This window comes from Bos grunniens, chromosome 12 (genome assembly GCF_055505025.1).
Source record: "Bos grunniens cultivar Pamir isolate PY7600 chromosome 12, Bosgru_T2T1.0, whole genome shotgun sequence".
Classification (NCBI taxonomy): domain Eukaryota; kingdom Metazoa; phylum Chordata; class Mammalia; order Artiodactyla; family Bovidae; genus Bos; species Bos grunniens.
Genome location: NC_141176.1, coordinates 52471173 through 52486770, shown reverse-complemented (window position 1 = coordinate 52486770; position 15598 = coordinate 52471173). Strand labels below are relative to the sequence as shown.

At 34.0% G+C, this 15598-nt stretch overlaps 1 protein-coding gene across 40 annotated transcripts in view; it reads left to right on the top strand.

The window, feature by feature from the left end:
* MYCBP2 (MYC binding protein 2) overlaps window positions 1-15598 on the top strand; it is a 270702-nt gene that overhangs the window by 207887 nt on the left and 47217 nt on the right. For 19 of the 40 annotated variants that reach the window (XR_015138240.1, XR_015138239.1, XR_015138238.1 and 16 more), the window contains 2 exons: window positions 2497-2676; window positions 14292-14393. The exons of 9 other annotated variants lie outside the window; for them this stretch is intronic. Coding sequence is in view for 27 of the 31 variants with exons in the window: in XM_086330007.1 (XP_086186133.1) it covers window positions 2497-2676; window positions 14292-14393 (282 nt within the window). In the remaining 4 variants the exon portion in view is untranslated. The remainder of the gene's footprint in view (window positions 1-2496; window positions 2677-14291; window positions 14394-15598) is intronic. 12 more of the 40 variants (XM_086330014.1, XM_086330013.1, XM_086330012.1 and 9 more) reach the window with 3 other exon arrangements.

Sequence of the window (15598 nt, the reverse complement as noted above, 5' to 3'; positions counted from 1 at the left end):
TTTTAGCTTAAGTTTATAGTTCTTATTTACTTGTTCCCATTTTATAAACACTCATTTTGAATTCACATCATTAAGATTCTATGTTACTATATCTAGTAGAACTTTTTAAAATCATCCACTTGCTATTAAATGTTAATGAGCAAAAAAAAAGCTTTCCATAATGATCTGTTTAAAATCAAAGTATTTTGAGTAATATTTTAAAGTAATATTGCATATTAGCTTTATTAAATATGTGTGATTTTGAATGTAATCAGTTATCTTAATTTTGAATTACATGAAATGATATCTTTGGGTTTGATTATATAATGAAACCAAAAAAATGTAAAAAGTAAAACAAAACCCCTAAGCCATATAAATATTAAAAGTATACAGTTTGTTTTGGTAGCTTTAACGGAAGAGACCAGAATCATGGACAGTCCAAATAATAATTACTTTGGAATAATTTATGCTTGAATTTCATCCGTAATTCCATTTGTATGTAAATTTGAACACATGTTTCTTATGAACCTGATCCTAACTCATAGCTTCAAATCAGTGATACTGTCAGCAGGTGGCATTCAACTGGACAATGGGAAGGAGAAGATAGTCTCCATGGAAATACTCTAACTTTAAAATGTTATTTAAACTAATTCATAGGATTTGATATCCAGAAACAAAGAGAGTTGTCTTAATACCTGACTTGAAGAGAAAATGAGATAGTGAAATAGTCAACGAAATACAAAATACATCATTGTGGAGGAAATACTCAATTTAAAATAAAATCATTTTCTATTTGATACCTTTATTGCTTTCCACAATGTATTTTTATGAAGGAAGCCTTAGCTGCAAGATTTCTTTTTGGCTCTTCCTCCTGTATTGGGTTGCTCTAACCTACAGGCTTAGGTACTGTCTGCTCACTCATTTCTGGTAGCTCAGACTTCAGCTAACTTAAACTAGATCTTCATGCTTAAGTAGGGTAAGTGCTTTGTGGTGTTTGCTTCTTGTCCCTTTCCTTCTACCACTGCCAATCCTTAAATTAAAATCTCAGTGTTTACTTACCACATATACCTGTATAGAAATCTGTTTAAAGCCATGTTTAATTCAAATTGTATGCTCTAAGTCTATTGTACTGGTGGCTGTCACATTAAATCAGTCTTTTAAACATAGTTTGATAAAACATCTTAAGAATAAAAATCAACTTTTAAGAGACACAGACATTTCTGAGAACATTTGGTCTTTTTTTTTTTTTCCTTGAGAACATTTGTTATTAAATAAAAATAGTATATTTTTAAAAGCGATTTTGCTAATATTGTTCAGAAATAGCATGGACTTGTTAATAGACTTTAAAGGTACTTAGATGGAGCAAAGAAATCTTAAGAAATTTTGATCTGATTGTATATATATAACCTCTGTTTTTATCTTGCCTTTAGTAGTAGTTCTCATTTTCTTTAACTCTTGAACTACCCAAGGTCAAGTAACTGTTTTTTGCAAAAATTCTTTTCCCTTAAAACAATTTTATAAAATTCTTCATCATCTCTAAAATCTTTCCTGTAATCTGCAGTGTTAATTTTTTTTTTTAAAGTAAAGACATGTAACTTTTGTTCACAGTTCTTTGGTGTTTCATTTACAATTTTACTTATGAAACTTCATTGTATCGAGAGAATATGGCTAGGAAAGTGCTGTTTTCCAGTTTCTGCCTCAGCTAGTCTGGTTATGTTTTTTGTTCTCCGCTCTTCTTTGATGTCAATTAAACCTTTGAATGTATATAGTCTCATAAATAAGGAGCTATCATCCATCCAATTATATCGTTTCATATTTTTTTATTTTTGTACTAATGTCCTTTGTACTTAATTTGAAGAAAATTTCAGAATTCATGTTTGAGATACTGTTTAAATAAGGTGGGTTATATTCCTTTTTATCTTATAGGTCTGACAGATTTTTATATTGTCTATCTGAGCAAAAGAGTTCATGCTTTTAAAAATGTATAATTTCTTTGGCAATAGCAACTTTAAAAAAGAAAATATAAATTTAGTAATTTATAACTCTAAATATTACTAAGTTAATAACATACTTTGCCTCCCTTCAATCCTACATTAAATTATTCATATTATTTGCATATTTTCTGCATGAAGTATACTACATATGAGGCAAAGTGATGATAATCATTGTCAGATACTTCATAGAAGATGACATTAACTTAGGTTTTCATTTATATTTATATGATACAAATCAGCTTATCATAGTTACTTCATAGACTCTGTATATTCTCCTGCTACTGCTAGATGTAAATAAATTTAAATGGATTTGTTTTTATAGGTGGGCTATGATGTAAAATTTGTTGGAGTGCTTCTATTATTAAAACGACACACAGCATTCAGTCCCTAATTTGAGGATAATGATCACCAACTTCCTCAGGAGTTCTGAATTGGCATTGTTTTATCTAGTGTTTGACTATCTGAATGTCGTAAAGCACCATTTACTTTGCCATTTTGGATGTTAATTAATAACAAGTTGTAGTCTTCACTGTTTTGCCCACTGCAGGTGACCAACTGAGTGCCATATTGAATTCCATTCAGTCACGACCCAATCTCCCAGCTCCTTCCATCTTTGATCAAGCTGCAAAACCTCCCTCTTCCCTAGTCCACAGCCCATTTGTGTTCGGACAGCCCCTTTCCTTCCAGCAGCCTCAGCTTCAGAGTAAGTCTTGTCAGCCTTACCTGCCTCATCAAACCATTTCTGAAGCTTTGTTCTGAGTTGTTTATCAGTTGCTAATTATTTATCAACTCACTTAGCTGGTTTTATTTAAAAAGGATGTTATCCTTTCCCATGTTTTTGAAGCACTTAAGGTGTTCTGACCTAAGACATACCTCAGCTAAGACATTTATTTGTAATCACATTTTTCATTAAGTGTAGTTATTAAAACATTACTATTATTTTTTGTCCTAATTCCAAAATAAGCAAATAATACTATAAAATATATAAAGAAAACATTTGACTTAATATTTTTTATAAAATGCATGACTGTGGTAAGCAGCAGTTCTAGGGATAACTTTTGTTGATTTACATTGGAGTTTTGTTACTTGGCAATGCCCCAAGAGTGGAGGAGAGGCTGTACTGGGCAGGTTTGTTTGTTTCTTTTAAGTGAATTTGGTGTCTCTGAAATGACTAACAACTTAGGTTTCCAGATTATCTCAAATTGTCTCTTTTCTTGCTTATTGTTGTTGTTGTTCTTAATATATTAAACTGGTCATTTGATTCAGTTCAGCCTTCTAGGCAAAAGGCCCTTCATCCATGATATCAATAGTAATTCATACTGATCTGGAAAATAGACCAAAACAAACTGCACTTATACTAGCCAAGTCTTCTTTTTTCTTAATAAGCTGCTGAGGCTTCCCCATAAATGTCTCAAAACTCCTAATATGACACCAGTATGCTCTTCTTGGCCGGCAGCTCACATATTAACTGTATAGTATATAAAAACAGTCACAGAATTGAGGGAGTTTATCTCAGCTTGTACAGTCATCTGTCTGAATTCAAGTGTATGACCTCCTTGCTTTACTTTAAGGAAGTACATTCACACTTAGATCTAAACTATTTTTCTACAAAAATACCTTCATAACTAGTATTGGGATTGCTTAAGAGAATACTAGCTGGTTTAGTTTTTGTTAGGAGCCAGGTAGTATATCATTAGCAAATGATATTATTCGTTGTGATATTATTATCTATCTTAGGAAAAGAATATACTAGAGTATGAGCTTTTCTAGGTTTGTGCTAAGCATTAGTCAAGTTCAATTAATTAGTTTGTAAATATAAATAGTATCAATTTCTAGCTAATTATCTCCATTCATATATAATATTCACTTTAATGTCTTTTAAAAGAAGAATTTCAAGGAAACATAATAGTGTCATGTGTGTGAAATAGTGTTTTTCTTCCTTGATAAATATTACGATGAAGACCATAAATAGTTTACCCATTTAATGGAGCAACAGACATTTTACATTCAGATGTACCCAGGTTGTAGGAAGTGTTAAAGGTAAGGACAAGGAAATAAAAAGGAAAAAACGTATAACCAGGCAGAAAATTCATATTAAATATAAAATTTTAAAAGAGAAGTTACCCTGATAATGTCATAGTGGCAGCAGACAAGAGAACTAAGGAATAAGGACCTATTTGTTCCTCCTCAAGAGTCATTGCAACTCTTTTCAAAAACTTGTCTAAAAAAAGTATAATTACTGTTTTTATTTTACCAATTATTTAATAAAATATTGTGAAACAAAATGTAAAGAAAATCAGATTTGTCTTTTTTAAAGGACAGTAGGTTCCTAACTGACATTGTGTCAGTGTAATTTTGTCCACATTCTGTCTGAGTGTTATTAGTACCACCCCTTCCTTTACCACCATATTGGAGCACATTTGAAATCATGGCATAGAAATGTCTCAGAATTACCTGTTTTCTGAATCATTTCTTGTGTGTGCTGCAGTGATATAAACTTCTTGTTCTCAGCAGAATATCACTAAAGCTTGATTACCAGATTCTAGAAACCAGAAGTTTTCATCTTTAGCACAACTATAAACAAACGTGGAATCTAAAAATATTTAATGTTTTATAAATACATTAAAATTGTAGTAATCTCATCATATTGGGAAAGTTGAATGTGGCAGAATTAACATTCCATAAGATACTCTTTCCTGAATTCCACTGCTATCCATCCCACCAGTTTTTCATATTGCTTCAGAAAATGGCTTATTCATACTGAACTTCCCTTTACTAATTATTAGTAAAATAAGAATCATTTTTGTTTTATCCTTTTGTGTTTCTAAAATAAAATTTATGTATAGAAGACCATATTTACTGATTTTTGCTTATGCTGATAAGTCACCCCTATGTACTAAATACTGTCCTTGAGCATTGTAGTATATTCTCATTTGAGATGATATCTTTATCTTACAGGTAAAGAAATGGAGGCTTAAAAAGGATAAGTGATATGCCCTAGAAACACACATAGTAAATGGTAGAGTCAGAAGATGAGGCCAGTTCTCCTGACTACAAAGGCCATGTTTTTATATATCTAGCTTTGCCTATTAATAGATAATGGAAAAAATCTGTTCTTTAGTATATAATATTTAAATTTCTGTTTCCATTTAGTTCTAACATCTAGGATATTAGCTTTGTTTGTATTGGTTATTTTCCCCTTCATAGTTTAAGACTGTAGCATGATTTGAAAGGAAAAGATTTTTCAAATACCCAGTTAAGTAGATGAGTTCCCAGTTAAGTAGATGGGCTCTAGGAGGACATACATAAACCTCCTCACATGTCAGCTTTATGAGCATTATTGTTAGTCTTTCTTTATGTTTTCTTCCCCCTAAGCATAGGGTTTTTTAAATTAATCTTTGGAATTGAAAATAATCTGCACATGAAATTAATTTGGTTATTTTTTAAATTAGCAAAATTATTTTGCGCATGCACATACATATCTACATACAAATTATTTCATGTTATTCTAATGAAATAGAATAATTATAGGAATAAAAGCCACAAATTTTCCTTGTCTCACCATATTTATATGTATGCAAAGGCATGAGAGAGGTGTGTATATAAACTTTTCCTTTGCTATTCTACCATTTACTTTTTTATTTCAAAATTATTTAAGTAAACTTTAGAATCGGTGGGTAATTTGGCAATAAGTTTCTAATGGACTGAGGTGGGAAATTGTCCCCTTTTCTTGAAAAGAAATTGAATTGAAAAGAAAAGGAATTGCCCATTTTCTTCTAAGAATATTGCATTCTTAATTTTCATTATGGAGAAGGCAATGGCACCCCACTCCAGTATTCTTGCCTGGAAAATCCCATGGATGGAGGAGCCTGGTGGGCTGCAGTCCATCTTCCCTCATTTCTTTTGAAAACATCATTTTATTTATCCCATTGCCTCTGACAATATCTCACACATTACAAGCATTCAGAGAGTATTTATTGTGAATGCCTAAGATGATCACTTCTGCAGTGTGAACCATGAGTTTGAGATGCTGTGTTTCTTGTTATCTTATGATCAATATTCCAGAATTTATTCATAATGCATCTTCAAAATAGAGAAGGAATATTTCCTTAGTAATTAAATCCAGATTAATGTCGTGATGTCTAATAATTCTAAGTTTATACTGATGGCATTTTACATAAGATAATCCAATCGAAAAACTGTTTTTCACAAGACTATGTTTAACATACGTATTTTCTAGCTGCTGTCCAAGAAGCTAAATAATTTGCTTTTTTGTAGAAAAAAATGTCAAGTAGAGCATTAAGACAGTTCACCATTTGTCAGAGATTTTAAACATATAACATATAATATGGTTATCATACTTTAAAGCCCAGCTATGAGAGTTCTGTGTTACTTTGCAACAAGACTTCTTCTTTTATACTCATTTGTCACATTGTTAAGTGAGACAGAAATTTTGCTAAATGTGACAAGAGTCCGCCTGAGTATCTGCATGCATACTGATTAGTGTTTGAATATACTACCATTTACTAAAGCACTGTTATTTACTTACCTAGCCTCCAATGATGTAGTGATGGAAAGACTTTAAGCTCAGATTTCCTCTCCAGCCACTCACTAGCTTTAGTTAGGTTACTTCACATTTCTAGAGCCCTTTTTAACTCATCCATAAAATGCAGTGCCTGATGATTATTATCTGCTGATATATTGCCTTTTGATGCCAACATTCAGTATCTCTCACAGACCAAAGCAGAGTGGGGAAAAATCACCATCTCAGACAGGGCATTCTGTTCTCTGTGGAGTGAGTGTCAGGATGAGATTTGGAAAGGTACAAAGGAGGTTTTTTAGCTACTGCTCCACACATTTTCATAGCTTAACTTCATTATTTGCTTTGAGATTAATTCTTCATATGGTAACACTGTAACCAGATATTAGTATTAAAGGCAGGTTTATTTCTGAGTCTTAGACTTCATCTTTATCCTGGACTGCAGTCCCAGCCTAGAATCTATCCACTTGTTTCCTTGTTCGCTGTGAGCTGTGGCATGGATGGAACACTTGACTTAGGAAGGAGACCTGGGTTTTAATCTGTCTCTTCCCTGCAGTTAGTTTTGTGACACTAAGCTGATTTCTAAGATCCTTTTCCTCTTTATAATTTTTATCAAGAAAAATTAAAGGATGATATCAACAGATTTTATAAAATCAAATAAGCTCAATAAAATTTTTCATGCTTGAGCCCATAGCATCTGTCACAGGGGCCAATATATATATATATATATTTCAGTATATTTCAGTTGTACTCTAATGTCTCTAGCCTCCCTACACATCCTTGTCATTTCAGTCCTGGGCCAGAATTTATTTTCATTCCATGTCACCATCTTCTCGGTGGTAGGAAAGTCTGGACCCGTGTTCCTCTTCCTCTTCTTCGGCCCTGATGAAGTTCATTCTAGAAGCTTAATCCCCAAAGAATGCTGCTGCTGTTTATAGGACGGTGTGCCTTAGTGCATCTGTTTGCTTTCTCCTGACAAGATCTGACCTTCTGTCTCTCCCCTTGCTTCCATCTCTGTCTTGGCTACTAAGTTTATTCTACACTTCATTCCCATTTTTCTTCAGATGGGTCATTTATTCTTCCATCATCTATTTACCTTTGTTTGTTAAGTATCTACTCTATGCTAGGCTATAGGGAGCAATAAGGTAGAGAAAATATCATCACTAATCTTCTGGAATACTGTCAAAGGCAGCCATGTTTTTTTTTAAATGACATTATTTTTTAAGTCTGCAGGAACAAATATTCACAGGATGCATTGGAAACACAGGAGAAAAGCTGCCTACTCTGCCAGGAAAAGTTAGAGAGGTTAGAGCTACTGTTGCATAGCAAACCACCCCAAAACTTCCTGACTTAAAATGAGCACTGTTTAGCTCACAGTTCTGTGGGTTGGCAGAGAAGGCTGGGCTCAGCTGGATAGGTGTAGGGACCCTGCCTGGGATTCTTCATGCATTCTTAGGTCACCCAGGTATTTTTGCTTCGGGGGTTAGCTGGCCATTGGCTGGCGTGAAAAGGATGATTAGGCCAAGTGTTTTTTTTTGTCAGTCAGTGGGTTAACCTGGGTTTGTCTGCCTGGACATTGCAGGATTCTGAGACTTACACTGACACAGCATCACATCTGCCATCCTCTGGTGGTCAAAGCAATGCACTTATATTCAAGAATGGAGAAATAGACTCCACTCCTTGATTAGAGTTGCTTGCTGCAAAGGGGCGTGGATCGGGATGGGAATAATTGTCACCGTATTCTCAAATGATTGATTAAATATGTTAAGTTTGAGATTCCTATTAAATCCAGTGGAGATACCTAGTAGAGATTGACACATGAGCCTGGGGTTCAGGGGAACTGTCTGGGACACATAAGTTAGGAGTTTGTTTGGCTTATAGCAGAATAATTTGAGAATTGTTATATACACTTAAAGCCCTACGGATGGATTAAAGCAGCAAGAAAGTGGGTGTAGGGAGAAAAGAAAGGATGCCTAAAGACTGAACCCTGGGAGCATTTCAGTGTTCTGACATGGGAAAGAGGAGAAATCAGCGAGAGAGACTAAGAAGTGGCCACAGAGATAGGAAAACCAAGCCAAGTGAAGAAAAGTATTTCAAGGGAACAGTGATAATCTGTATCAGATGTGGCTGATGTGTCAGTCAGTGAGGACTGAGCACTGTGGATTTAGCACCGTGGAGGTCACTGATGATAAGAGCAACTCCAGTAGCGTGAGCTGCCGGAGCTTGATGGAGGAGCTTCAAGATAAAGAGGGGAATGAGAAATTGAAGATAGTTATTATAGATAAGTCTGTCATGTTTTACTATAAAGGGAAGGAAAAAAATGAAACCAAGACAGAGGACGTGAGATCTGGAGAGGTTTTTGTTTGGTTTGGTTTTTAAGCAGGGAAAAGGTAACATTAAGGTTGTTTTTTTTTAATGAGAATGACCCAATAAAGAGAAATATTGCTGATGCAGGAGAGAGGGGAGAATTGCTGGAACAGTATTCTTCTGTGGAAGAGGGAATGGGATTTAGCACGAAGTGGAAATGTTGGCCAAGTAGGAGCAGAAATAGTTCATCCATCAGAAGAGGAGAGAAAAGAGTACGTAGTGTTAGCAGCCTGAGAATCTTCTCCATTTGTTTTTTGTCTTGTCTTGTTTTCTCAGTGGAATAGAAGCCATCATCAGCTCAGAGTTAGCATGGGGAGAGTGCGTTGGTGGTCTGAGGAAAGAGGAGAACGTATGAAATAGTAATAGCTAGCGCATGGCAGTCCTTTACTACATAACAGGCACCATTTTAAGCACTTTGAAAGAATAAGCTCATTTGATTATGTTGAAAAACATGATTCACATAAGAACTTCATGCATTGGTAGCTTAGAGCGTTAGTGTCCTAATTGCACTGTCTTACACTAGAGAGGGTGGGGCCACATCATGAAGGTCTTGTAAGCCATTCTCAGTAGTTTAGACTTAATACTGTGTAAAATGAGTAAAGTGTAAGAAACAGATGAAGGATTATATAGTTCTGCAGAATTTTAAATAAAAAGAATGATGTGATCAGTCTTACATTTGTGAAAGATAACTGAAAATATTATGAGAAGGGTTCTGGAGAAAGGGACAGTGTTAGAAGCAGAAATTCCAGAGAAAAGCTGAGTAGGGCTTAAACTAAGGTAAATTACAATGGGAAAATAGAAGGAACACGTTTAGAAACATGTAGGCAGTGAAATTGTACAGGACGTGCTAAAGATAGTTGGAGGAGCTAATCTAGAATGACGTCCAGTTTTCCTTTGTTTTGGAAGATTATATGCTTGAAAGTGAAAGTGAAGTCGCTCAGTCGTGTCCGACTCCGTGGACTGTAGCCCGCCAGGCTCCTCTGTCCATGGGATTCTCTAGGCAAGAATACTGGAGTGGGTTGCCATTTCCTTCTCCAGGGGATCTTCCCAACCCAGGGATCGAACCCAGGTCTCCTGCATTGCAGGCAGATGCTTTTTCCTCTGAGCCACCAGGGAAGATTATATGCTTACCTGATACCAATACACAGAATAAAAAGAAGATTTTAAGGAAAAAATGAGTTCAGTTGGGTAACTTAGCTTCCAGAATACTATAATATAATTTGAATAAATATTTAGCATTTCCATAACTGAAGATGGCATTGTTGACTAACAAGTTGATAATACATCATTACAGATTTTCATGCATCTTCCTTTCTGCATTTTTATCATGGATTAATGTTATATTCTAGTGAAAGGCATATTTCTATTTTATCCTAAGGTTGAAAATTTTGTTCTAGTTTTATAATTCATTTAGTATACTGACATTTAGGTAAACAAATTTTAGTTTCAATTCTGTGTCTTATGCTCTTTTTCTTTTGACACATTTATTAAGATTATGTATCCTGTTTGTGCTTATTCATATCTATATTTATTTATGTATACGTTTTTCAGATGTAGAAAGAAATCTAGTTGTATGAATCTTTCGCAAACAGTATAAGATTGTGTCGTGTTTGCAGTGGAATGACAGGGACAGTGTTCCTGACTTTCTTCACTCAATTTGAACCTCAGTAATTGTACATTTGCATTTTTCTCTGAATAGAACTACAGATATTTTGACAGTATAGACTTTTATGACAGGCAGTAAGTGGTTAAGCATAACTTACAGTTCATATATTCTGGAAATTACTTATTTTAAAGCTATTTATTTTTTTAAAAAGTTAAAAAGCAAATGTATTGGTTATTGAGGAGACAATATATAAATAATAGCTTCAACCTAGCCAAAAGATGTGAACAATCAAAATATATGCAGATAAGAAATAAGTATAATTATAAGTATTGTTCCTACATCTGTCTATTGATGTCCTGGAGGGTTTAAAATAAGGTGATAGTGATGACAATTGCATACTCAAGCTAGCAGTTGTCTAGACTGACAGCTTTAGATGCAAATCCACTGGGTATAATCCAAAGAAAACAAAAACACTTATTCTAAAAGATACATGCACCCCAGTATTTGCAGAAGCATTATTTATAATTGTCAAGATATGGAAACACCCTGGGTGCTAATCAACAGATGGATAAAGAAGATCATTGCCTCATTGTTGACTCAACACTGAAGGAATATATGCACGCATGCTCAGTCGGGGCCAACTCTTTGTGACCCCATGGACTGTAGCCCGCCAGGCTCCTCTGCCCATGGAATTTCCCATGGGTTGCCATTTCCTTCTTCAGGGGATCTTCCTGACACAGGGATAAAATATATGCTCCTTTTTAAATCTAAATGCTAATAGGTGCCTTGATTCTTCCAGTGTATTGTCCCACAGTTTGTCTTTGGCCAACTGAAATGCGAATGCTTTCTTTATTTAAAAAAAAAAAAAAAGTTAAACTTTTATTATCATTAGCCTAGGGAATAAGTTTTTAAATACAGATTACAGTCAACTCAGTTTCTGTGACCAGAGAATGAATGAAATATTCTAGGGGATTTGATACTTGGGATTTAAATCAAAGAAAATGAAGAATAAATAATGTGTAAAGAACCATATTGTTAATAAAGGAATATTTGATACCAAACAACATTGACTTCAAATGAGTACTGGAGAAAAAAAAATCCTGCTTTTTAAAGATTTTGTTTTAAGGATTATTCTCCTTAGTTAACTATATTATGCGTAAAAAATCAAAAGCCTAGAGAGAGTAATTTAATAATTGGTTGTTTTATCTTAAAGCAAGATAAAAAGGTGCATGATTAATCTTCATCAGGTGTCTAAAAGCTGATCAATTTTTTCTTCTGTGCATAGGTAGGAATGTTTCTCTTCAGATTACTTCTGTTTTTAAATTGAAAGATAAATCTTTAGTTCAAAGTATTTTGCTGCTGCTGCTAAGTCGCTTCAGTCGTGTCCGACTCTGTGCAACCCCACAGACGGCAGCCCACCAGGCTCCTCCGTCCCTGGGATTCTCCAGGCAAGAACACTGGAGTGGGTTGCCATTTGCTTCTCCAATGCACGAAAGGGAAAAGGGAAAGTGACACGACTCTTAGTGACCCCATGGACTGCAGCCTATTAGACTCTTCTGTCCATGGGATTTTCCAGGCAAGAGTACTGGAGTGGGGTGCCAGTGCCTTCTCCTCAAAGTATTTTAAACATGGGCAAATTTTGTAACATTAAATGACTAGAAGTAGTGTTATGTGAAATCACAGGTTACTTTATTTAGGCATTTAATAGTAACCTTTTTTAGACTTTCAAAAAATATTTGTTTCTTCTTGTTCACTCTGAATCATACCTATTCTCTTTAGGTTTTGTAACATATTGAAAAGACTTCAAGCATATTTTGGCTTCAAAACCTCCTCCAGGAGTTTGTCCTTAAACCTCTAACATCTTATCCTACAAGTGTCTGTATATCAGTAGTTTTGTACCTTTATGTTATCGGTATTTTTAATTAAGATAGTCTTCTAATTTCTTGCTCTTGTGCCCCCTTGCTAAACCCAGTCTTCACAAATTTTAGTGACCAGGCTATGAAACTGTGTCCTTTCATGGACAGTTTGAATTGCCCTTGAATTCCAGTCAAAAACTGGCACTCGAACTCACATTTTTGGGGAGAGTTGCAGACTGAGTATTAATAGCATAAGAACTCCTTTTGTAGAGTCTGATACCTTTGAGTTTTATAGACTTTAAAGAGAAGAATGCTCAAAGATATTAAAATTTTAACAGCTTTTTAACTTAGATGAACACGACTTGATGGCATGTGGGTCCATCCCTCCATCCACTCCTACCATTCTCTCCTGAACCAGCTTACAAGGGGTCTTTGCAGTTGTCCTTATCGACCGACATCACTCTAGTCAGTCTTTGACTTTTGTTTTGCTAAGTTCAATTGTCAATTCTAAGATTTCATGTTAATTGCTCTGTTGGCAGTGTTTAACAGGATTGCTTTTTCTTTCTCCCTTGAAACACCTTCTTCCTTTTCCTGAGGGTTATCTCCTACCTCAGCTGTTCACCTCTGACCTCTTTCCTACGTCCTCCACTCTTCTGTGTTTCTAGGAATGTCCAGGTTTGTATTCCGAGGTCTCATCTAGACCTCGCTCCCCGAGTGGTCTTATCTAGGCATGGAGTATTACCCAAACATCTGTGTGCTTACGACTCCCAAGTTTATCACCACTCCGTCTAGGGTATATGTGTTCATTGGCTTTCTCCTTTTACTGGAAGATAAGTTCCATAAGAGCAGGGACTTCATTTCTATTCATTACATTTTGCTCAATTTCTAGGACATTATCTGACACATAATACATACACTGTACCATATATAGGACATTTGGCTTATGAATAGTTCATCTTTTATCTTGGCCATAATGATGAATCGGTCAACCATTACTTTTTCTCTTGAGATAAGTGTGTATTCATTTTTTTATTTCAATAATATTAAGAAACTTATCTCCTTATTACCTGAATTTGTTTCAGCTCAGTTGATTACATTTAACTGCCATAAATTAAAATTTTAAATAGTGGGTTAATTTTCAGATTTAGACATTTCTTTTTGAAGCATACTGCTTTTGAAAGACCACTTTAAAGGTTCTGTTAATTCTTTGAAAAATATATATATTTTTTCATTTTAAGGACTTCATTTTCTGCATGGTGAATCATTAATGTGTGTAACATTTCAGTGACTTGTAATTTTTTTTTTTTGCTTTGTTTTTGTTGTGAGACATTTTATAAATAAAATTCGGTATCTCAGTAATATGATCTACAAAACAAACGCTAAATATTGGAATTGGCACTAGTAGTTTTTACTGAAGATGGACTCAGAAAAGTAGTCAACCGTAAATGTCAACTTGGGTCCATTCTGAGATGCAAACTGGAAAAATTATAGTCCTGTGTCCATACAGAAAGCCAGAGGACAATAGGTTAAACTGTAAGTAACGTTTTTTTTTTTTTAATCTCAAACTGTTTACCAAAAAAAATTACTTATAAACTTTCATTTATAAGTAAGTGAGCACCAAATTAAAGAAAACTGAATTAAAGAAAGATTAGTCTGAAAAGAAATGCTCAAATTTGATTTATCAGTGCTGTGACTGTTATTTAACTTTTAAGCTAACACATTTGGCGCTGTCGTCATTAGTCTAAATTAATTAATTTGACCATTGTTTTCAGTTTTTAATTTTAGAGAGATATAAACTTATTGAAAATCTTAGCAGAATATGAAATTTTTAATAGCAGTTAATAGTTGCGCATACCATTTGAAATGCTTTGTTTCTGCTTGTGTTCTCTGCTAAATTTTTTTTTTCCATTGAATCTGTGCTGCTTCTTTGCCAATGTTTTCCACTATAGAATCTCCATCTCGCAACCTTGCTTCTCGTGAGCGCATTTACAAAAATTATGGTGTAGCTGGGCCTGCCTCTGCTCTCTCATCTCTGTCTCACAAACTGAAGGGTGGGTATGCGTGCCTCCATGGATGGGCCATTCTTAATGAACATAGGAGCTTTCAGGAAAGAAGTTTTAGTTCACTTCAGTCATTTTCATCTCATTCCATTTAAGATTAAAGTTTATCATTTTATTTAAACTTGATATTTTGGGGTAATTTGTGATGTATCTGTTCAATATTGTATTGATTATCCTAATTGATATGCCTGTTTACTATATCTGTAGGTTAAATAGTACTTTTGTTTAATTTCAAACCTGTATGAGGTCTTAAATAAAATAAGTACATAGAAAGAAATGCCTTTGGGGAATTGTAAAGCCCTTTTGACCAGAACAAAGTGGTATACATGTAAGCCTCGAGCACATTGTGATCTGTAAGAATATAGTGTCTTATGTGACAGGTTAGTCTTAGACTCATTTTTCTGTTATTTAATGTAAAAATAATTTTCCTGTTTTAGTTTTTTATGAGAAACAGTTTGATAATTTAAGTTTTTTAGTTTACCTTTGTTTTCAGAGCCATCCTATATGGCTTGAGTCTTCCTTATATTTTCCTTAGTCACGTAATTTTAGAAATGTTTAAGCTATTGACAATTGATAAAATGTCAGACCATTTTAAAATTTGCTTTGGTCTTTTAAAGTACTGTGTATTCCTAATCACATATTTTTGTCTCAGAGTGATATTTAATTTAACTTTTAAAATCTTGTATTCTTAAAAATGAGTAAAACAGTTTTATATTTCTCCTTTTTACAGTTGACAGTAATACTATATAATATTATAGAATAATTGTAGAACCTGCTGTCTGTAGTATATAGTCTTGTGTAACCCATAAGGAGTATATACTATGGCATATCATATTACAGTAGAGTATTATGGGTGCATTATATTATAGAATGGTATTATATAACCATTTATTTATGATTTTGGCATAAATGCAGATTATTAATGAATTAATATTTAACATTTTTACTAATTTGTTAGAATGTACTAAATTTTTATCCTGTCTTGTATTATTTTTTCTTCAGAATTCTTTTGAGATTAAGGAAGTGTCTATTATCACTTAAGTTTACACATGATAAACATGAGCACTAAACAAAATTAAGTGATGAATGTGAAAGTATTTATGATCTAAAGCTTTTGGCAAAGTGTGTTTATATTTAGTGATACTTAAAATAGCCATATGACCATTTTTAGTAATACTTACTGCATGCCTCAAAAT